The sequence below is a fragment of the Mus pahari genome, chromosome 4 (assembly GCF_900095145.1).
Source record: "Mus pahari chromosome 4, PAHARI_EIJ_v1.1, whole genome shotgun sequence".
Taxonomy (NCBI): domain Eukaryota; kingdom Metazoa; phylum Chordata; class Mammalia; order Rodentia; family Muridae; genus Mus; species Mus pahari.
The window spans coordinates 107,577,870-107,601,495 of NC_034593.1; the positions used below are offsets into that span (position 1 = coordinate 107,577,870).

The 23,626-nt window shown below is 35.4% G+C and overlaps 1 protein-coding gene across 1 annotated transcript in view; it reads left to right on the top strand.

Moving 5' to 3' along the window:
• The window catches only part of Dpyd (dihydropyrimidine dehydrogenase), an 844,579-nt gene that overhangs the window by 400,716 nt on the left and 420,237 nt on the right, over nucleotides 1-23,626 (top strand). Inside the window, exon 13 of the mRNA XM_029537560.1 lies at nucleotides 12,780-12,995. Within this exon, the coding sequence (XP_029393420.1) occupies nucleotides 12,780-12,995 (216 nt within the window). The remainder of the gene's footprint in view (nucleotides 1-12,779; nucleotides 12,996-23,626) is intronic.

A 23,626-nucleotide genomic window follows, 5' to 3' on the forward strand; every position in this document is an offset into this window, starting at 1 on the left:
AAATGTAAATAAAGAAAATAATAAATAAATAAATAAATAAATAAATAAATGCATCGATGTTCTAGCAGGAAAAAAAATCATTATTTACTTTAAATAAAAACATAGAGTTGCTGAATTTTAAAATGATTCTACTACATACTGCTTGCAAGAAACTCACGTTTGAATTAAAGATGCATAATTAAGATAAGATATGAGCATGTGACACATACATTTACTAATTAGAATTTATGAGAGTAATGCAGGAAGGACTGTGCTGTTGAGGGCAGCCTGTCTCAAATGTTCAAACTGAGGAAAAAAACTGATTCACAGGATAGAACAGTATTTTGTGTGTGTGTGTGTGTGTGTGTGTGTGTGTGTGTGTGTGTGTGTGTGTGTGTGTGTGAAAAGAATGACTAAAAGAAAATAGATTTGTATTCATTTTAAGCAAAATAAACATTTAGTAAGTAAAACAACTTAAAAGGAAAAAAAGCTCATCCTATAAAACTTTGCAATCCAATCAGAAAATGTAATGATTAGATACCTACCAACATTAGAGAATCAACTTCAGAACACAAAATATGCAGTAAGTGTGCCAACCAATCTGAAGGGATAGCATACAGAACTATCATAATTGTTGGGTACATCTATACTAACTTTTAAAAACTACTAAGCCATCTGGATGGTAAAAGTAAGGAAAACAGAAGATGTGTATCTAGAATCTCACTATTGTCAGCAGAGTAACATGTGTGCAGAGGATTACTACATCTCAACAGAATTAAACTACATTCAATGAACCTGCCCTATATATAGAAATAGCCCACTGAACCTGCTATAGTAGTAACTGTGTGCTATGACACAAAACAAGTTTGAATGAATTTAATAAAAATCAAATCATCAACAAAATAATATAACTAGAAATCAATAACTATAGATATTTGAAGACTCTTACGTGGATATTATAGTATAAGCTACTGGTCAAAGAAAACAACCAAAATAGACATCACCACTTCCTAAAACATGAGAAAGCAAACTACAACAGAACTCATCCAAAAATAGTAATACAAGATTTGTAAGAGTGAAGGACTATTTTTTAACAAAAGAAAGACATTTACTAAACAACTTAAAACAGAATAAAATAATGAGTGGAATAGAAATATATAAAATATATATGATTAAAGCACCAGGAACCATTGAAAATTTAAAGTTGTTTCTGCAAAGATAACCATAATCAATAAATACTTAAGACTAAGAAAAATGATAGATGATTTAAAATAAAATTCCCTTAAGGCCTTATAATCAATGCCAAATAAAATAGCCATTATAAACAATTATTTGCCTACCATTTCACCACCATTCAAATAATTATATAACTCCTAGAAAACTGTGCCACTTATTTAAACCAACAAAAATGAATCTAAAAAACAACTAATTTCTAGAATATATAAAAAAGTAAAATTCCACAGTAGAAATAACCAAATTTATTGAGAAAAACAAACAAACAAACAAACAAACAAAAAATAGGCACAATAACATGAAATGACATTGCTCCAAAAAAGCCACAGAGTTTCCAAGAATTTTGAAAGCTTCTCAATAAATAAATAAAAATAAATAAAAGATAAAGTCATCTGGAAATACCACTGTTCACAACGAAGATGTTTACAAAAATCAGTAATTTTTCAAGGTATATCCATATTAAAATCCTTGCACACTGTTAGTGACTAAATAATTGTCTAGTGACTGTGGAATAGAGGATGGCCTTTTTCTCAAAAAGGTATACCTGGAATTTGTTCCTAAAAAAGCATCGAGCTCATGTGGGCCAATTGAAATCAGACTCTCAGAGATATAAACACAGCATGTTCAGCACAGCATTGTAATCATTGGAAGGCAACCTCAACGGCACACATGAACAAAAAAAGAAGCTCTGTGTGTTGTGCTAAGAGGAATACTATTCAACAATTGAAAAGAAATAAATACTCTCATTTATGACAACATGGCTCCAGTGCAAGCCATGGTGCTAAATGACACCAGTTAGCCACAGAGGGTTTCACAGAGCATGGCTCTTCTCATGTGAGTTGGGAGACATAAAGTGGTCAAAAAATAGGAAAAAAGAGAATGGAGGGTTACTAGGGAAGGAGGCATTCGAGAAGCAGGGATGGATGAATCTCAGAGTATGAGGCCATCCTTGTCTCCAAAGTGAGTTCTAGGACATCAAGGGTTACACATAGAGACCCTATCTTAAAAGAAAATAATAATAATAAGATGTCAATGAGAAACTTATGAAATGTTTTCACAGAGGCATAATGAATCAAAGTCATTGGATTCGAGTAAGGGCCAAGGGAAGTGTGGTAGCTAGCAAGAGATATTCTGGGTGACACATAATGGTGGCGTGTCAGAGAAATGATATCAGAGAAATGATACATGAACACAGATACTAACATTATGTATATATTGGATTAAAATTCAGCTAAGTGAAGAATTCTAGGAAAAGATAATTATTTGGTTGTTTTAGAAGAAGGGCCCTTTCTGTCATATTGCCAAATGTGGCTAAACAAAGCTTGATTGTTGGGGGTGGGAGAAATACACATGGATATGAATGAATATTTAATTTCCTATCCTTATTCTATGCTCAAGTTAAAAGAATTTTTTAATTTGTATTTTATTTTTATTTTTTATTCACCTTACATCCCAATCACAGTCCCCTACCTCCTCTTTTTCCAAGATCCACCTTATATATCCCTCCCACATTGTCCCTCTTTTGCTCAGAGAGCCCCCTTGGATACCACCCCATCCTGGAACATCTATTCCTAGCAGGTCTAGGCACATGCTCTCCAACTGAGGCTCAAACTGGCAATCCAGTTAGGGAAAGGGATCCAATGGCAAGGAAGAGAGAGAAAGACAGCTCTGTTATGCTTGTTAAGGAAACCACATGAACACGAAGCTACATATTTGCTACAAACATGCATTTTTCAAAAGTTATATGAATATAGGTCTTTCAAGAAATCAACACAATATAGTCATTGCTTTATAGAAAAAATTCTATAGTCTCCTATCTTCCCTAAAAGTCTCATTACAAATTGTAACTTCTCAAAATGTAAAAATGAAATGTGATTCTATTTTAAAGTTGTGATTGCCAGCCCTTGGCCTGTGTGTCATGAAGTAGCTATTCTATATTAATTTCTACTTTGTAAGGTCTTTCCTCCTGATGACTAGTTCTGAAGACAAAGTGTCTGAGCAGGGATCAATACATTAGCCTCCTTTGTGAAATAAGCAGTCTATTAATAGCTACGAAATGCTATTTATTCTTTGTTTTAAAATACTTACAGAATGCATCTAGAGCAGCTGTAGCCAAGGCAGAGTCATTGGTTGGTACATGTGATAGGAACTTAAATAAAATGAATAAATAGAAGCTGCTCTATACTTTTAAAGGATTACAACATAGTGGTGGTGATTTTTCCCCTTAATAATCTAGAACACTAGAAACAATTTTGCTTTCAGCAGCACTCAGCTTTGTTATTTTTGTCTTTTTAAATAATTATTTTAAGGTAAATGTAGGCAGAAATGCACCTGAAATACACAATTATAATACAAGTCACTTTTCCCCATCAACATAACCATTACATTTTCATATATTTCCATTAAAGTTCCACAAACTATCCAAGTATAATAGAAAATACATTGGTAAGTAGTGGATGATGATGTCATGCTAATATAAGTCCTCGTGATGGCTTCAAGATGCTATTTGACTTCCATTCTCAAACATTAAATACTGTGCATTTTAAATTTTCTGGTAATTTTTTTTTTCTTTCTGGGATTTGGGGGTTTTAGACAGGGTCCCATGAGACATGAGGAGACTTTGAATTATCTATGTATTTGCAGCTGCCCTTGAACTTTTGATTCTCTTGTCCTGCTTCCCAAGTGCTTGATTATACATGTGTGCCATCAAACTCAAATTGAAAATATGTGTTTGTGTGTGTGTGTGTGTGTGTGTGTGTGCGTGTGTGTGTACATGTTTTCTTGAATGTGCACAAATGAACATACACATATATGCTCTATATGTGTATTCAACCAAACCATGACAAAAAAAATAAAGTTGCAGTCGGATTTGCAGGAGATTGATATTTTAGATACATAATGTGTGTGCAAGATGCAGGAAGCTTGTCGTAATGAAACAAGGATGCCTCTGGAGTCAAGTCTTGCTGCCCCACTTACATACAGTTTATCTGCAGCATGAACAAAGATCACTTACCTTCCAAGGCCCTAATCTTGCTCCTTTGCAAAGGGAGAATGCATTCTGTTTTGAAGAGTGATTTGAAACATAAACATGAAGCATTCAGTGCTGGATCTCCATGAGCATTGTTTGAATATGAGCAACTGATTTTTCTATTTTTAGGGTACATTGATTCCTGCTTTTATGGAATATGTTGTCAGTATGTTTGTGTTTGATAGAAGAAGAACCTTTACAACAGATTGAAACCTTGATAGGACTTTTTCAATATCCTGGAAAGGTAAAACAATCTTTGTCCCATTGAGTAGATGGCTTATAGAAAGTACAGTAGCATAGATAGCCAATACAACCATGATGGCCACACCTGCATGTCCACTTAAACACAGAGTTGGAAAGAGTGTCTATGTAGGTATTAGCCTTGGATTCATATGTAAATCCCTCCAGGAGACTTAAATTTTTATCTTATTATCACATGTATTTATTCAATGAAGGGAGAACATAAGTCTGCCACAGTATTCATATAGAAATCAGAAGAAATCAGTTCTCTGCTTCTACTTTGTGAGTCCTAGATATCAAACTCATATAAGGTTTGTCATCTCTCTGACCTAAGAACTTAAGAATCCTAATAGTTTAAACCCCACTTCAAAAGATTTCATGCAATAATTGTGACGGATAATTCATGGGGTCAACAGAAGTTTTGAAACTCTATGTTTATAATTTTAAGAGCAGAAAATAAATGGGCTATAAAAAGAAAATATCAACTGTTTTTAAAAAAGAAATAGAAGCCAACCGATGAGAAAAAAAATGAAGGAAATGTACAAAGAAGAGGGACGGATGCATCTTTGCAATTTACTTGACAGTTTCTACATTTGCCCACCGGCAGCACAACTTAATTAGTCTGCTATGACTCTGCACCCTCATAGTGACATGGCACTGAAAGAGTCCATTTCAAACCATAAGTAAAAAGTCAAGGAGTGGAGCTGCAGAGATGGTTCAGTGGTTCAAGGCACCTGGTGCTCTTGGATAGTGGTCTTGATCCCAGAAACCATATCAAGCTGCTGGCAACTATATGTAACTGTTTCCAGGGGATCTAATTCCCTCTTCTGGCCTGGCCTTCATTGGCACTGCATGCACATGACAGAGATACCCACATGCAGGCAAAACACTTGAACACTATATATGTATAGAATATGTTTATAGTATGCTATAATATATTACATATATATAGTATGCTATAATATATTACATATATACATATATACATTCACTCCATGTGACTGAATTATAGAATGCATATATTTACATAGTGAAACTTAATACCCTACTTTATTACCTACAGCCACTAGAGGGCTCTTTGGAGAGGCTTAGCAAGCAGGCAGGGTCACCAACATTTTGCCATTACACAAGAAAGCTTTGTCTACACTGTCCATGCTTGGGAAGCTCTCAATCAAGTGCCAAGTAAAATAATATAAATCTCATCATGTTAAACATAAGGCAAACATCTTTCTGTTAAGCCTCAGGGAGGGCATGTCTACATGTAATAAAATTATTTTAACATCTTTCATTTATAACAATAAAAAATAAAAATAAGCCTCATGCAAAACAGTTAATAAACATAGTGCTAATCGCTATTTTATATAAACTTATCACGCTACTGAAAACTAATGCAAAGAAAGAGATGTACATCCAAGTTCAACACTTCAATACATTGAATACATGAATACATTTTTAAAATCCTTGTCATGAAGTCAGTCCTTCTATTGACAGGTGCTTAAATTAAATTAGCAGAAAGCACAGGTACATGAGCAAGCACACACAAAATTGATGAGGAAATAACTGTGTTTTGTTGGGGTAAGTAATCCATGAGATGGTCCTTGTACTTTCTTTTGCAAGATTCTGTCAAATTTCAAAGCTCTCCAGCTGACCATAAAATAACATACCACTCCTCAGTAAAAGACCCTGAAAAAATATTACAGATAGACCCATAAATGGTGTTTTACTTGCAACATAGAGAATGGTTCTATCTCTTGAAGCAAAAGGACATTGTTGAGGGGCAGTGGGGATGTGGTGGGAGATCGAGGTTGAAATTAGGATACGTAACACTTGGAAGTCCTATGGGTAATGACAGAAATTGTCAAATTTTGTAGATGGAAAGAAAATGAGAAATTTGAATTAGAACCTATTTAAATTTAAGGCCTCTTCTAATCTCTGTTTTCGAGTCAAGCTTTGGAAGTTGTACTTATTTGACTAAAATCTTTACATGGTTCTCAAAATAAATTCTCAGGGAAAATAAAGTTTAAAAACTTGGGCATCCTTCTAAGTTTCAGTGTCTCAGATGTTTAGCAATGGCTCCTGAAAGAGCCATGTTTCCCCTTCTGTCTACACTGCAGGTTCTTGGCTTGGTACCTTCCCCTCTCTCCCCCCACCCACCTGTCTCCATTTTGACTCCCCTCACCAGAGTCCTATATGACTTTGGTCTTTTGTTTTCCTTTATTTTCACTTTCCTGTTGTGTATTTTGAACAAGCAAAAAAATTGAGGATGAATGATTAATAAAAACCTTTTATTTCCCGACATCTGTATTCTCTATATTAGCTGACTATATACATTCATGAATGTTTTGTGCCTGTGCAGCTAAGGATCCTATAGGCATCTCATGGAATTCATTTGTCCATAGGTTTTTCTCGGTAAGATGAAAGTTTTGAAACCAAGTATCTCTGTGATTATCCTGGTTCTGCATCTTGTTAGTTTTCGCAGATAATCCAGCTGAACTCCTGAATCAGAACAATCTGTGCTCAAGTGTAGCCAGCAGGCTATCTAACCTTCACAAGATGATTTTCAGGCCATTATTGTTTCTTTCCAAAGATTGTTTTAAGTATGCTGTCAACGATTAACTAATTATTTAGCCTATCAACAAATCAGACAGCATAAGGAACTCAGAAATGAATCCATACAATGGAATACAACAAATTTTCAAAAGAATATGTAATAAGCAAAGGACCGTTTCTTAAAAAAACTAAGTTAGGAAACTGTATAACCACATGCAGAATAGTGAACTAAAGAAATAGGGTTGTGAAGTTGGCTCGACTGTTCTTGCAGAAGACCTGGGTTACTTTCTTTGAAATAACTGGGGGTTCACAACCTTCCATAACTCTATGTTCAGGGCATTTAACCCTTTTTCCAATTCCCCAGGCACCAGGTACACAAGCCACGTGCACAGACATGAATGCAGGCAAGATGTTCATACATATAAAATAAAACAAACAAATCTTCAAAAGATTAAATATAGGACCAGAAACTTCCCAATTACTACCATAGAACAGAGGGAGTAATTATACAACACTGGCTTTGTTAATCATTTTTTGGACTTGACTCCAATTGTACAGACAAGTATGATTAGACAAACCAATCAATTTTCTGTACATGGAAGGAATCAATTGACAGTATGAATAGAAAACTCCAGGGTGCTATATATCCAATAAAGAATTAATGGTTAAAATATCAGGAGAACAGATCAAATGACATAATATTGCGAAAACAAACAAAAGAGTTTAGAAATACATAGGGTACACAAATATATAATTATCCCAAAATATATGAATAACAAAAGGTGTGTGTGTGTGTGTGTGTGTGTGTGTGTGTGTGCTTAATATCATTGATCATTAGAGAAAGGCAAATTAAAACCACAGTGAGGGTGAGATGCTACATCTCCCTTGTTATATTTCAGCCTTATGCCAGGAGAAAATGCCACAGGAAGCTTCTTAGGAAGAGAAGGCACTATTTAGACGCACACTTTGAGAAGGGATATCATGGCAGTAGGTGGTTCCTTAGCAAAAAGTGTGTACATGTGTGGAGATGGTTGCCTCTTCACATCCCCACAGGAGATAAAAGGACAAAGGGAGCACCACCTGCCTCTCCTTCTTCTTCCCCACCCCCTCCCCCAACCCTTGTCATTTACTTTTGTAAATGAATGGTCCTTAGTCCATGGAATAGAAAGAGCTACACTGAGAGTATGTCTTCTCAATTTAGGTACTTCTGGAATGCCTTCAAAGGCACACTCAAAGCTGTTCTTCCTACATGATTCCAAAACCAGTTGAGGTGACAATGAAGATAAAAGTAACAAGTCTCTTCTTTGTCAGCTTCACACCCAAGCATAGTTACGCAATAAGTTATAGCCCCCATCCTCCAGACACAGTAAACACAATGCAAAGTGCACTGAGTTTACTTGTAAGAGCACCAAATCTTAGCCGTTTGCAAGCTGTTCCAAAAGCCCAAGTTCAAAGGGTCAAGACAGTCAAAGATTCAAAGTAAGGTCTTAATTACAGGGCCCTATAATATCCAATAAACAAGATACCTGTTTCCAATATACACTGGCAAAGCAAAGAGTACATAGTCTCATTCCAAAACAGAAAACTGTAAAGCAGAAAGGAAATTTTGGCTGAATTATGATAAATCCCATAGGGTAGATAATGCTACAGCAAATCTTGCTGTTCTATCCCTGGCGTTTAGACTCTTCATGGATCAGCTGTGCTCCCACAGCCTCTAATATACTGTGTCTCTGGTGATATTTCCTGAAGCTCATTTCTCCCGAGCAAAATCTACTTCCTGAAGGAAGTTCTCCTCAGTGGGTATCCAAAGTTCCTGGCATGTATAACATGCTTGAGTCTCTGCTGTGACCACGACTTTACTTTCATGATTTCTTACAGTGGTCTTTTAAGTAATTCTTGCAAGAAATCCAGACCTGCCACATATTCCCTGGTTGAGCTGGCTTTTGCTCAAATTCCTCTCCAAGCTTGATCTGCTTGGAAGAAATGCCTCTTAATTCTACAAACTGAACTGGACTGACTGCACAAACTGAGCACAGCTATGTGAACTCAACTGAACTGCACTGCTCACCTGAACTCAACTGAACTGTTCTCACCGAAACGCCCTCCGTCCTGACTTACTCTGAGCTGTTATTAAGTAGCCCCTCTTTCCTCTGCTGTTCTTCTGAGAGTTGGGCATGTACTATCTCTGACTCATTCTGTCAAAATATTCCTTTGATCCATCTCTTTGTCTGCCCCTCAATTGGACATCATTTTAAAAGTGTGGCTGCATCTTCCTACAAACTAAATTCACCTTCGTTGTCTTGGAATAAAGGTGTGTACTAAGGGTGTATACTCTATATTACAGCCAGAGAGGGGTTGAAGTCGTGCCGTTCCAGTCAGGTCCCACAGACCTAGAGGCTTTATGAATGTCATCCCTGGCCAGAGCAGCCATGGTGCTGACTAAAATTACTCTAGAGGTCTGAACTCAGAGTCTTAAACAAGGAAAAAATACTTTTAGATGTTTTTGAATAAGTGGTGAATATGGCTGAAAAGAGAAGAGTGAGAATTTTGAAATCATTGAGAGTGCATTTCAAATATTCTTACTACAGATGATGTTAGTGATGTGAGAAGATGGCAAGCTTTAACAAGCCTTATTATTCTACACCTATATATCATAGGATCACCTTGAAGCCCATAAAATATACAAATTAGAAGTTTCCAAACTAGAGGAAAAACTTAAATAGTTGTTGTAAAGCACCTTGAAATCTGTTTGCTTCATGTACAAAAATGAAATGTAATGACTACTTTTTAATTAAAATATAAGATTTAAAAAGAATAGTATAAAAACAAAAAAAAAAATCAAACAAAGTGGCCTAGTGATGTGACTAAGTGGTGACAGATGCACACACACATATGTTCTGCTGAATGTATATACACACATATGAAATTTCCTTCATTTAGGTATAGTGTTATCATACTATTTTCCCCAGTTAATACATGGTAAACATCCTTTCAGTCAATGCACTCGTTGCTTCTGTGTCATTTCTGATTCTGACATATAGTGCCTTTTCGAAGTGAAAATTGCAGGGAACTAATAATCTCTGCTGTTCAACATCTCTATCATATCTGTTATTTGCTAACACTACCGGGTGACTGGGAAAATAGTATTGTCTGAAATTGAAAATCTGGATACCGAGTGTTTTAGAGAAGAATGCAATAAGGTCCAATTTAAAGCTGTTTGGTATGAGGGCGCCCGGCACATCAGCAGCCAAAGGTGCTCAAACCTCTTGGAAATCTCAGTTTGGGGCTGAGCATAGGATCTGGAGGTATTGGTCCTTCAGTGAGAGCTAAAATTTGAGATTCAATCCACAGAGTCAGGCACAAACCAATCCACAGAGTCAGGCACAAGGGAAGAAGACTTCCATCTAATGCAGGAAGAGGCACAGCTTAGGGCAGAGGTTTGCTATGGGTCACAAAGACAAAGCAAACGGAACTTTGTATATGCACACACACACGCACACACACACACACACACACACATAGCAGTCTTATGCATATTGTAAGATATGAAACCTATGACCCTTTCATTCGAAAGAGCTTTGTCAATATGTATATGTTTACATCTTATTTGTTCACTATATTTAGTTTTCTTTTGGGTAAACTTAAATAAAATCCTACAGAAATTGTCCAAAGCCTTTTATTTGTAAGTATTCAAACAGCAAACTTCTTAAGAATGTTAGAACTGGCCTTTAGGTTTTATAACTACATATGTTAAGCAATGGAAGCTGATCTATCTATCTATCTATCTATCTATCTATCTATCTATCTATCTATCTATCTATCTATCTATCTAGTGTGTGTGTGTGTGTGTGTGTGTATGTGCGCATGCGCGCGCGCACATGCACGCCCTTTGAGATGTTCCCTTGTACTGTATAATAACAGCAGTTACTGCAAACTAAAACAAACTGAAATCCATCTGCAGCATTTAAAAGATCAGATATTTCAGTGCCGAGCTATGGAAAGAAGTAAATCTTCATTCGTTTCATGTCAGAGGTATAAAAAGCCTTCTGTACTCTAACTGTGGATATCATTCACAATGGTGCCCAGTGTTGTGCCTGTGCCTGTGCATCTAGGGACAGTGTTTCTGATTTTTCTACTGTTTACTTATCTCTCATGTTGAAATGTCTCCTTTACTCTAACTTAATACAAACTTGATTCTGTTGAAACTATGGTCAAATGGAGTTAAAATGCCACCAATACCAAGGGTGGTTTTTGACCTTCTATCTATCTGATGCCTGCCCATCCCCCAACACAGACTTTCAACTATATACTACCTTCCTACAGCATGCATTCACACTCTTAGTTTACACTTTAAATAGCATGTCGATTCCATGTGAAGACAAGAGCCAGCCGAGTACAATGAAACTTCCCAAAAATGTGCCTTGTGAGGGGGAGGATTAGGGTAGATGTAGTGAACTTGTATTTGATCAGAGAGAAAGGAAGAAAGGAGAGGATGCAGGGAGGGAGGGATCCATTTAAAGCAGAGTTCCCTGGTGGAGTGTCCATTGCTAAAGCCTAGATGTCATCAGGCTCCCTTTTTGCAAAACCAGAAACACAATAGCCTTTCAACTGGCAAGTTTGATGCCTTTTTGCATATTAAGTGAGCTTTGCTCTGCTTTCAGTAGAGGACTGAAAATAATTTCTATGCAAGTCATGGCAATCTTTATCTACACAAGACACATGCCTATAAAATTAAGGTTCTGCTCAAATAACTTTTCTTTTGAGTGATGATTCACAAGAGAACAGAGTTCTACTTTTGAATTAAGTAGCCCTGTGTCCATTCAGTAACTACTTTGGCTGAGAATATTCATCTTTTTTTTTAAAAAAAAAAAAATTCAAGTATTTGTCTTTCATAGAGAAACAAAGAAGAGGAACAGAACAGAAGAGCATGAGAATGAGGAGGGAAAGAGAGAGCACAGAGAGAGGGGAAGGAAAGAGGACAGGACACAGGGCAAGCATGTTTTATCCTTTAGTGAGTCACGTGCCTCTGTTTTTATTAAAACATAATACTAGCTTGGTTACTGTGGCCACTGAACAGAGGCTATGTGCATTTCTAAATGTCAACTGATGGTTCTAGTGTAAACTGGTATCTTTTAAGTTTCTGAAAAAGCAAACTCCTCCAATCTTCAGATGTGCTATCTCTTTTGTAAGTAGAAGTCTCCCCATGGCCTACTTTCTTCATTCTCCAATATCCCTCTGAGGGAGGAAATAAGAGAGCTGGAAGTCCCACTGCTGGACTGAGTGCTTCAAAGGAGAAAAGACAAGGGCAGGTTACGGGCCCTCTTGGACCTACATCCAGAGCAATAAGATTACTTGGAAATGGAATTTAGACCAACTGACTTACGCTGGTCCATATCTCAGCACTAAGTCGTTTTTTATAAATTAAGCAAAAAGAAGCCAGGCTAATGGAACCAGGAATATAAATTCAAATATGATCTCCTTTTGTGTTTGACTTTCAGTTTGTTTGAATTAGAGTGTTTTGTTTATTTAATTTAATTTCCCTTCTGTTTCTCTATAGTATCATTTAACTTTGAAAATGACAATTATGTATAATACTGGACCACTGACTTCTGACTTCTGGGCAGTTTTCCCATAGGGAGATAGACTAAAGGAGTCTGAATTCATTTGATGCTATGAGGAGATTTGGGGAAAGATTATTTGGCATTCAAGTATGCTACAAGAACAGTTATTGCTGACTTCTTTCTTGCAGGCACAATATGGAACCTCGGTACCTTCTCAGCCTACAATGCCCCTATTTTACACCCCGGTTGACTTAGTGGACATCAGCGTGGAAATGGCAGGGTTGAGGTTTCCCAATCCCTTTGGCCTTGCCAGTGCAACACCAGCCACTAGTACACCAATGATTCGAAGGGCCTTTGAAGCTGGATGGGGTTTTGCTTTGACCAAAACTTTCTCTCTTGATAAGGTAAGAAAATATGTGTGAAGTTACATGCAAATATCTATCATGCATTTTCAATAAAAGATGAATATAATGTGATGGAAAGTTTTTAATATCAGATATGTTAATTAATTAGTTGAAAACATTAAACAATAGAGCTTAAATTTCTTTGAGCAGTATGGACTATATTCTCATTTTGTATTGTGTATAAATTGTCAGAACTGTTTTCGCTGAGGATATATCTTGGTTGGTAAAATGTTTTTGGCAAGGCCCAAAGATCCAATTTCTGTCTCTAGCACAACATAAAACATGTATGGTGGAACATGCTGGTAATACTACCACTAAGAAATTGTAGGTAGGATGATCCAAAATCCAAGGTCAAACACATCTATCAGTCTGGGCTACATGAGAGCTGTCTCAAAAACCTATACATAAACAAACAAGCAAAAATAAAAAACTCAAGCTATTAGAGTAGTGTTTAAACAATCACTAATCCCTGTTTTAATTGAATTGAATCTACTTTTGTTTATATTAGAAGAATGTCATATGATGTTTGGCTATTTATATGGATCATGTAGTGTTTTATGTAACATTAAACATTCCTGTCTTAAATATGTTTTATTCCCTTATGAAAAAAGCTTTCAGAATCCTTTCATCCACCCCTTTGAAATGCAAAGTACGTTACTGATATTTACAGTCATGATTTTGGCTGGTAGCTCCCTAGAACTGCTTTCTACCTAATTTGAATTTAACTGATCCATTTTCCCCTACTACTCTCTCTTCCCACTGCCCCCGACTTTAGTAAATACTATTTGACTCTAACCTTCCACTCTATCTTTCTCTTTAAGCTTCTAATAGATGAGTAAATGAAACTATGTGATACAAGTCTTGCCCGTGACTGGTTTATTTCATTTAGCATAACAATTTTGAGTTCCATCCATGTTGCTGTGAATTCAGGATTCACTTTTAATCGCTAAAATGTACGTCATTGTGCATCTGCACTATGTTTTCTTCATCTGTGCATCACTTGATGACCAGTAAAGAAGTTTCCATTTTTGTGCCACTGTATATAATGCAACAATTAACATGGGAGTATAGATTGTTGACATACTCATTTTATTTCATTTGAATATATATCTCATGGGGTGGTGCCTGATAATATGAGTGTTTCTATTTTTATTCTTTGTTTTGACATTATTATTTGGTGACTTGAGCATGTGTGCAAATCAGAACATATGTTTCAATTCAAAGCTAGGAAAACAATGGATTTGGTTTGCATAAAATTGCACTATTAACTATACATTTTACAGATTTTTCTCACTGTAATGCTTTTTTGGGGTGTAATAATATATATTATATTAATAAAAAATACACACCCAATAGAATTCCATGTGATAGTATGGTTTTATGCTTTTACAAAGAGTGCTACATACTTAGAAAATGAATGATTAAATTTGAAATCAAAACTTTAGCATGCTCAGCAAAGACTCTTGAATCCAAGGCTAGTGACTCAGGTTTGATTCCTGGAACTGAGATGGTAAAATTGATTCCTAAATGATTTCCTCTGTCAGTTACATGAACACTATGTCAAGGGCATACACTCAAATGAAAACGCACACATACACACAAGCAATCAAGTAAATTTAAGATAGCTTTAAACACATAAAGCATCTAAATGCACACTTCCAGAGATGGGTGGTTTGTGGGCTAGAAGACAGACATCTTACATGGTAGTAAGTTAGGAGTCTAATTTAGCATTTTGTGGGCTATATATTGAAAGGTTTTGGAGATGAAGCCTCATCAATGCGATTAGCACTAAGTTGTACTTAGCAATAATTAATTTAAAAGAATGTGTGGAATTAGTGGCTAAAAGGAGTATCATTATTTAAATCAGCCTTATCCTTGGGCAAAGGAAATAACAAAGAACAAACACGCCCCATTAAGCTCATTTTCTCCCACTTTCTTCTTTTACTGGGATCGATAGCTGACATTATTATCCTAAAAGTATTATAGCTGTCTTAGACTGACAGTTTTACAAGAGGTTGGGTAAAGGTGGCCAGGGGATCTGGAAAACCTTCAGAAGCCAGAAAAACCAGAGCAAGGAAAAACTGTTTCCTAGAGATTGTCATACTTAAACAGAAAAGTATATGTGAATATCGAGAAAACCTCCTACTAAACAAATAAAAAAAACCTGTCTTACTAAACAAAATATTAAATTAAATTGAATAGTCTGGATTCAGATTTTAATATATCATGGATGAGTTAGGTCCAGTCTTGTAGAATATTAATATTATATTTGTCTTTGTTTCTCTTCATCCTTTAAGAATTATGGAGGCTATAATCAAATGTTTAATCTGTTGATTTTAAAAGTCTCTAGAGCATTTAGTGATATATTAGTTGTGCTATGTAAAATACATACATGTAAAGAGTAATAGGTATTTAATCAGGTGTAAGTGAGGAATTAATAGTAGTGGAAGATGGGTGGCTTGGGCTTGCTGCTGACTTCCCAAAATTGAATTCTGTGTCATCAGAGCCAGCGTTGTTTCCTCTGCTGATGATATGTATTCCTTCATGACCCTGTGTCATTCAGACACATGGAAACTGCTTCATTTAGTAAGATCACCTGCAGAAACAAATTTAGAAGCTAACTTCCTTCTAAATTTCCAGTTTGAATATAATCTTTCCATTCTGATGTCTGTGCTAAGGACCAAAATGGAAGATATGAACAATATATATTTTAAATCTGGCACATAAAACTTAATGATGACCATACTTTGTTTATTTGGATAGTGGGTACAAAACTAGGGTGCAAAGACTATTTTAGGCTTATCTGTGCACATTGTAGTAGCAAAATTCATAATGCCATCTTGCATTTGAGTAATGGTATATTAAAAAAGATAGTTCCCATTCATGAGCGTATAGAACACTCTAACTCCTAGACAACTAAGTTGTTTCTTACATCATCCTTAATTCCTGATAAAGCCTGTTGTGAATTTATAATTACATCTTATGAGATATTGTACTTCCTTATGGATGAAAAGTGTTTTTATATGACATATGAACTCACATTTTCCCCACACATAACCTTTTCTAAAGACAGGTATTAAAATATCACATATAATATACATGTGTGTGACATTACATCAGACCAATTTGGATTGGCCTTATTATAATTTATTATGCCAATTCGATGATCTGTTTAAAACTTATTATAATTCAGAATCTTGACATTTCAAATTTGGATGCTCATAATATGACAAAGGCGAGTCTGTGGAGTTTTGTTATCATATGAAATATTAATATTTCACAACACATCTTTGATGAAGTACAATTTGCCGAGCCTGCATATGATAAAGAAATTAAATGCTCACCAAGGGAGTTCAGTCAGAATTAGAGCCCTTCCTGAACATCTGCTGGAAGTTTCATTATCCAGTGCTATGCCAGTGTGGCTCCCTTGTTTTTCTAGATTGACAGCTGAATATTGCCCTGATTCCTGCAGCAAGTACATTTAGCTCAACGTTGTCCCTCCCCTCCTGCTTTGTTTTATTTTGGAGGAGAGTGTTAGAGGCAGCTTTTGATTTTCAAACTATATTTTTTTTATACTCTTGACATTTGTAGATGCCACATTGAGGTCTAATATGCTGTAGCAGCAATAGGCCATTGACTTGTAGGGAAATGCCAGCTGATATCTCGGTAAACAGAAATATTATTATTCTTCACTGTGCTGTCTGTATAAAAGCAGGGTGTGCTTTCTTTAGGGAGGCAAATGATCAGATTTTTAATGCCAAATATAAAAGGATCTGTGTTTGCTTTTGTGTTAAATAACATCAAAGATGGCTTTTGCTAGCTCTTCTTCATTCTCCAAATCAATCTTTCTAAGAGCTAGTGTCCTAAAATAACTAGATTGCTTTCTTTGAGATATTATGTTTTACAAGAGTGACAAGTGATATTTAAAACAAATGTATGAATCATTTTCTCCATAAATGTAAGTTTAAAGTTTTTTTTAAAAAGTTAAAGATGGAAGGGAAACCAACCTGTTCAGTTTGATGGAAGCTAAATTATCATGGTGAAATGGTGAACTGCTTTGTTTATGGGAAATAGTACAAAAGGCTATGAGCATTGCCTAAAATAACCCTTGACCTAGGCTCACATTATCTGAATAAGAAACAGATAAATAACATTTTATTTATGTCAAATATATGTGTAAATCTGTCTTATCAAAGAGATGCATATTCTATACAGTAAATGTGTACAATGTGTAAATGTATTAAGCACCTGAATGAGTTTTTAGTAATACATGTCTTGCATTACTATGTCCTCTTTTAATAAGTGTCAGATGGCCACAAAAGTTGGCAAATTCATAATGTATTATCTCTCGACGTTAAAACCTGAAACAAGAGGGTTCCTCGTTATTTCTGTGCAATCACATTATGGATTGGAGATATTTGGGTTCAAATACACACTTACCATATAACAATTTTGAGGAAGAGTTTGGTAAACTTTTCACAGACACCTGACACCAATGAGTAAATAGATTATTTGCCACCAGCATATTGAGTTTTTCCCCTCAGCCATTTGAACAGATAGTTAACACAAAAAAACAATTGACTGTTCTGAGTATTGATCTCAATCACAGGAGAAAAGGCCAATTTAAAATTCTTCATCTCCTGTTTTGTTTTCTATACCGGTCTGAAACTGAAAACATCAATGGAATTTCTGCATGCACAGATGATGTTTTAAGAATGGGATCACTGAAGTCGTGAAAATGCAGAGGGTTATTGGGAAGACAAAATAGAAATCATGTAGTATTAGAAAAATGCATAAAAACAATCTGGTCTGACTAAGTGAGATAATTATATAATTAGTATTATGTAATAATAATTCTGTATCACCAACCAAAATTAGTAATACAGTAATACTGTATTCATAATCAGTATTAGTAATTCTGACAGAGGAAACATAATGTGTATATGTGTGTGTGTGTGTGTTTCTGTGTGTCTGTGTGCCACACATGTGGACATGTGTATGAATGAAGACACCACAGGTTGATATCTGGTATGATTCTTCAGTTACTTGTCTATATAAGGTTTTGAAGCAAAGTCGCTCACTGAATCTGGAGTGCCCAGATTTGTCTAGACTGACTAACCAGCATGCTCCAGGGATATTCTTGTTTCTACATCCCCAGATCTGGCATTTAGATATGTTCTGCTTTTAATTTTTAATTTAATGTTTTAACTGAGAGATGAGAATTCAGTTTAGTTTCTTAGTCTTTTGCCAGCCAAGCCATCACCCTCATAAACTTTGATTTTATTTTAGGAACAAAATTATCCTAGATGTTGAAGTCAAAGCAGCCCATTGTAGCTACATAATGGCCTATTTCAGAAACCAATCCCTTGATCCTAATTCAGCCATATCATAAATCCAGTGCATGCTTTTTAGATATATCTGCACTGTTAGACATCATGAGGTAAATTTATATAACTCTGTAAAACAAAGGTATTGTTTTAAATTATTTTTATTATATTTAATTGTATGTATGTTTGTGTATGTTTGTGTGTGTGTGTGTGTGTGTGTGTGTGTGTGTGTGTGTGTGTGTGTGTGTGTGTGTCTGTTTACCTGCCTTTGTTAGTATAGATGCTCACAGAGTTAGAATATTCTAGAGCTGGAATTGCACAAGTTGTTATAAGTCACCTGAAGCAAGTACTAAAAATCTGAACTGGGGTTCTCTGAAAAATCCATACCCATTCTTATCTGCTGAGCATTCTCTAGACCCAAAATTGTTAATTGAAAATATATATTTATCCCCAAATAAATAAATTTCTTATTGGAATGCTATACAGAGAGACAGGAAAAGAACTATGATCTGTAAGTCTCTTGTCACTAATCCTGCTTCTATCTGGCCATGTGGATTGTGTTGGAGTTTGCCATTACTATAGATATTGTTAGTATTCATGTATTCACATACTGCTATACCAAATTGAGTGTTTATAATATGTAGACAGTGCTTTACCCCATCAATATTCCTATCAACTACACAGTTTTATTTTTAGATAAAGAAATATTCTAAATTAAATAAGTTTTCTCAGATTTAATACAATATCTATTTGCATATAACCATGTATGATGGAAATTTGGGTTGTATACATATATACAGTTTTTGCTCCATATGGTGCTTATGGGAATCATTCATACACTTGACTTCCATTAATGGATGCCCAGAGGATGCCAAGATATTCTTACTAAGGTATCAGGAGTCTCCAGTGGTGGTGGTAAAATTGCTGAGGTGGCCAAGCCTGTCTTCTCTCTTTATACCCTCTTGTGTCTTAGGCTCTCCCATCAGCATAGAACCTGGGATGAGCTTGTTCATCAGATGACCATGTTCTAAGAGGAGTGCAAGCTGAAAGGACTTTTGAAACAAAAAAGTCCAAAGCACACTTTTTTGTACCAGCATCTATTGACCATATTACAGCTTTATAGTCATCACNCATGAATTGAATAGAAGAGTAGTAAATAAATGGGCTATACCAAGAAAATGACAATTTTAGAATTTGTCAACTACTGCCTCCTTGTAGATATACAGTCAAAGCTTCTATTGGCAACCTAGCAGCATCTTCAATAATCCTCTGTCTATAAAAGCAAATACCCACTATTCTACTCTTGGTCCTGAATGGTCCCCTTTCATCTAACTTTGTAGTGTTGTCACCATAAAATCTTTGTGTGTTTGCTGTAATTTGTTTTAAAACAGATTTCTATCTCTCTTGGGCATGCCTTGCTGTCATAATTCTGCCTTCTTGAGAATCTTAGAACTCGGTTGTCTACTTGAGAGATTCTAGTGGGGACAGACTTAAATCTTTCTAGAATTTAACAAACCATCTTGCTGCAACATTTTTGGTATGATCTTTACTATAAAGTGCTTGAGAATCTTCTATCAGGGAGAAACTAATTATAAACAATAGGTTTATTTTCTAATACAGCTGCCTCTGGGCTCTTTGAGTTTCATAAGTTTTGCTTAGCAAATTAAATATGTCCTTCTTAAGCTTTTATCTGTCTTACAGTTCCTTATTGTATTTGGACAGAAACACTCAAGTGCCATTTTCAGCACTGTCTAGAGACTGCCTTAGAATCACAAATGTATCCTGTTCTTTCTCTGCTGACTTCTCCTTGGAATGAATGTCCTGCCCAACTTTAACTCTGGTTACCATTTTCCTAGTTCCCAATTAAAAAAAAAAGTTTCTCTCTGCATATTAATCCTGTAGGAAGAGTTTTGTACATTTTCCCATGTTGACCAACACTCTATTCTTCATTTTGCAAGATTCCCAATCTCGAAGCTAATGTCACCTGCTTTAAAATTGGATAACTCAGCACTTGATGATTTCTGCATCATTTGGGATATTGTATTCACCACAGAATTCAGGGATTCAAAAATAGCAATGTGATGTCTAGTTCTTTCTCTCCCATTTGGACAGGGTGGTCAGGGCTTGGATTGAGACAAGTTGGTTGCTCACACCTATGCACTTACAGTCATTTCACAGACTGCTTGGTACTAGGCTGGCCACCAAATAACTGTGCGTGCATGGATTTCTACTGAGAAAACAACTCTCAAAGTTCATGTGCCCAAGACACTAAACATTTTGTTTTATTAGCTTCAAAGATTCCACATTCATGATATCACAATCTCTCTGACCTTTTTTCTTCCTGATTCATTGGTTTTCACTCTTAATCTCTAACAGGCAGCCTCTCTACTACCTGAGGATCATGTGACTTGGCAGTTGTTCTGTCTGGTTCTCTGTGTTCAGATGCATTTGACTCATTCTTGCTCATTTGCATTTCAGAGGAAGAGTTTGCTTCCTCAAAGGGATTTTTCTTGACCTTCATAAACAGGGTCTAATCCTACAATGCTGGTTTCCTGAACTAGACACTAGCCAGGCTCTTGTGCATTTACTTGTATACTTTCTGTTTAGCTACTTGCAGCAAGCTGCATATGAATTGGGATATTATTGCTCCTTACCACTCCATTACCAACACCAAGAACAATTTCTAGCAGGTAAGTAGAACTCAGAGCAAACTTGTTAACTGAATGAATAATCACAGGATTCTATCCTGAACCACAATTTCATCTGACAGCCCTTCGGTGACAGAGACAGGGCTCATATCTTATCCATAAACCTTTATTTTTTCTTTCTAAGTTGTCCTGTTTTCATTCCATAATAAGGTTTGCAGATTTTTACCTTGTAGGTCTCCTTTTCTCCCATGTGGATTTCAAAACACTTCTTTTGATCCACATTATCTTCATTGAAATGAAGTTATGCCTGCATTTGCCAGATCAGACAAATTAGGATCACCTACCAACCAAAAGAACTAGAGAATAACATTGAGAAAGCCATAAGTGAAAAAAAAAATTCCTGAAGATTCTGTGAATATCTTAAGTAATATTTTAGAGTCTATGTAAGTTTCTTTGGGTTATAATAAGGAATATTTCATTTATTTTCATAATTTATTTTGGGATACCATTTTGAAAATAAGTATGCTTTATTCTTTTAAAACCTTAAACTGATTAATTTTTACTATCATTCATTTTTTATTTTATATTATAAGAAAGTCTCTGATATAATCATGAACAACAGTGCAGTCTACTATTCCACTGTTGTTCTGGTTTCAAGTTTGTATTTGGTTGATCTTTATTCATTCTACAACATTGTTCTCTTAATATGTACTTGTGCCTAACTAAAGAGAAATAATGATTTAAACAAATTCAATCTAAACTCATCTAGGAGGCTCTGTACATCCTGAAAACACAAATTATTTATTATACTATTCATTTAATTATAAGCTGGTTTGGTGATTTCATTGTTATTTTTGTTTATTTTACTAAAACTTGTAAAACTGACTCATCCTAAACATGGTCAGGAATGACTTTACTAAAGGCTACAAATGATTCATGCTAGTCCACAGGGGCAGTTGACTCCAGTGTTCCCACTTATCGGCTGGATCTGCATCTGCTCTCTGCCCAGTTAACATGTGATCCTGTGTGCTCAGACACATACTCACTTGCATTTGTAAGTTGAGTACTGAAGCTAAATCTTGAAAGTTATATGCCAATAAATATGCCTATCTCCCTCCCTGAGTTTTCTGATTTAATCTCTATTGGCTGCCATGCTCTGTGAGCTCTGTTTGCCAAACAGAAAACATAAATTAAGATATTTGCAAACATAAACTAATGAGTGCATTTATGATGTTAAATAAAACTCCTTTAATTATAGCTAAAGTGATCATTTTAACCATGTACATTATTAAAGTTATTCAAATTGCTTCAATGCATTTTCACCCTATTTTTGAAAATAGCTTTTTTCCTCACATAATATATCCTGATTACAGTTTTCCCTCCCTCTTCTCCTCCCAGTTCCTCCCCACCTCTCCTTCTATCTGGATCCACCCCCTTTCTGTCTCATTAGAAAACAAAAGCCTTCTGAGAGATAATAAGACAATATATAAAATTAAAAACACCCAAACTAATACATTGGAAAAGGGAATAACACACAGAAGGAAAAAGGCCCGAGAAAAGGAACATGAAATAGATATATACATGTACTCTGTTGAACAATTGGGGATACCATAAAAACACTAAAGCAGAAGTCATCACATATGTCAAAAGACATGTAGGGTCACACACACACACACACACACACACACACACACACACACACACACACGCTAAAAGAAATATTTTTAAAGTCCTGATATGACACTTTGAGACTGAAATCTCCAAAATGCCATTAACTTGTTGATTTTAGTACCTGTGCTAGGGTGGTTCTGTTCACAAAGTCTTTTTCTGTGCCAATGCATTCAAGGCTACTCTCATTTTCTCTTCTATCAGATTCATTCTATATGGTTTCATGTTGAGCTTTTCAGTTAATTTGGAGTTTCATTTTATGCAGCGTTATAAGTGTATATTTTAATTCTCCTACAGGTAACTATCCAATTTGTCCAAAACTATTTCTTGAAGATGCTGTCTTTTTACAGTGTATATTTCTGCATTTTAATATAAGTCAGGAACGCTGATGACTCCAGGAGTTGTTTTATTATTCAGGATTGTATTAGCAATCCTACATTTTTTGTTTTGTTTTGCTTTGTTTGTCCATATGGAGTGAAAATTTCCTTTCAAGACATTGGAAAAACTGTGTTGGAATTTTGACAGGGATTGCACTGAATCTGTAGATTGCTGTTGGGAAGATGGCCGATTGTACTGTATTAATTTTAGTGATACATGAGTATGGGAGAACTTTCCGTCTTATGATATCTTCATCAATTTTTTCTTCAGTGTCTTAAAATTTTAATTTCCAATTATTCCACTTGTTTGGATATTAAGGTATTTAATATTATTTTAGGCTATTATGAAAGCTATATTTTCTCTGATTTTCTTCTCAGTTCATTTGCCATTGTATATAGGAAGGTAACTGATATTTATGAGTTCATTTTTGTATCTAACTACTTGACTGGAAGTGTTTATCAGTTACAAGAATCCCATGATAGAATATATATATATATATATATATATATATATATATATATATATATATTCATATGTTCTTTATAATAAAGATAATTTAATTTCTTTATTTATTTCCAATATATATCCCCTTGTTCTACTTCTGCTTGTT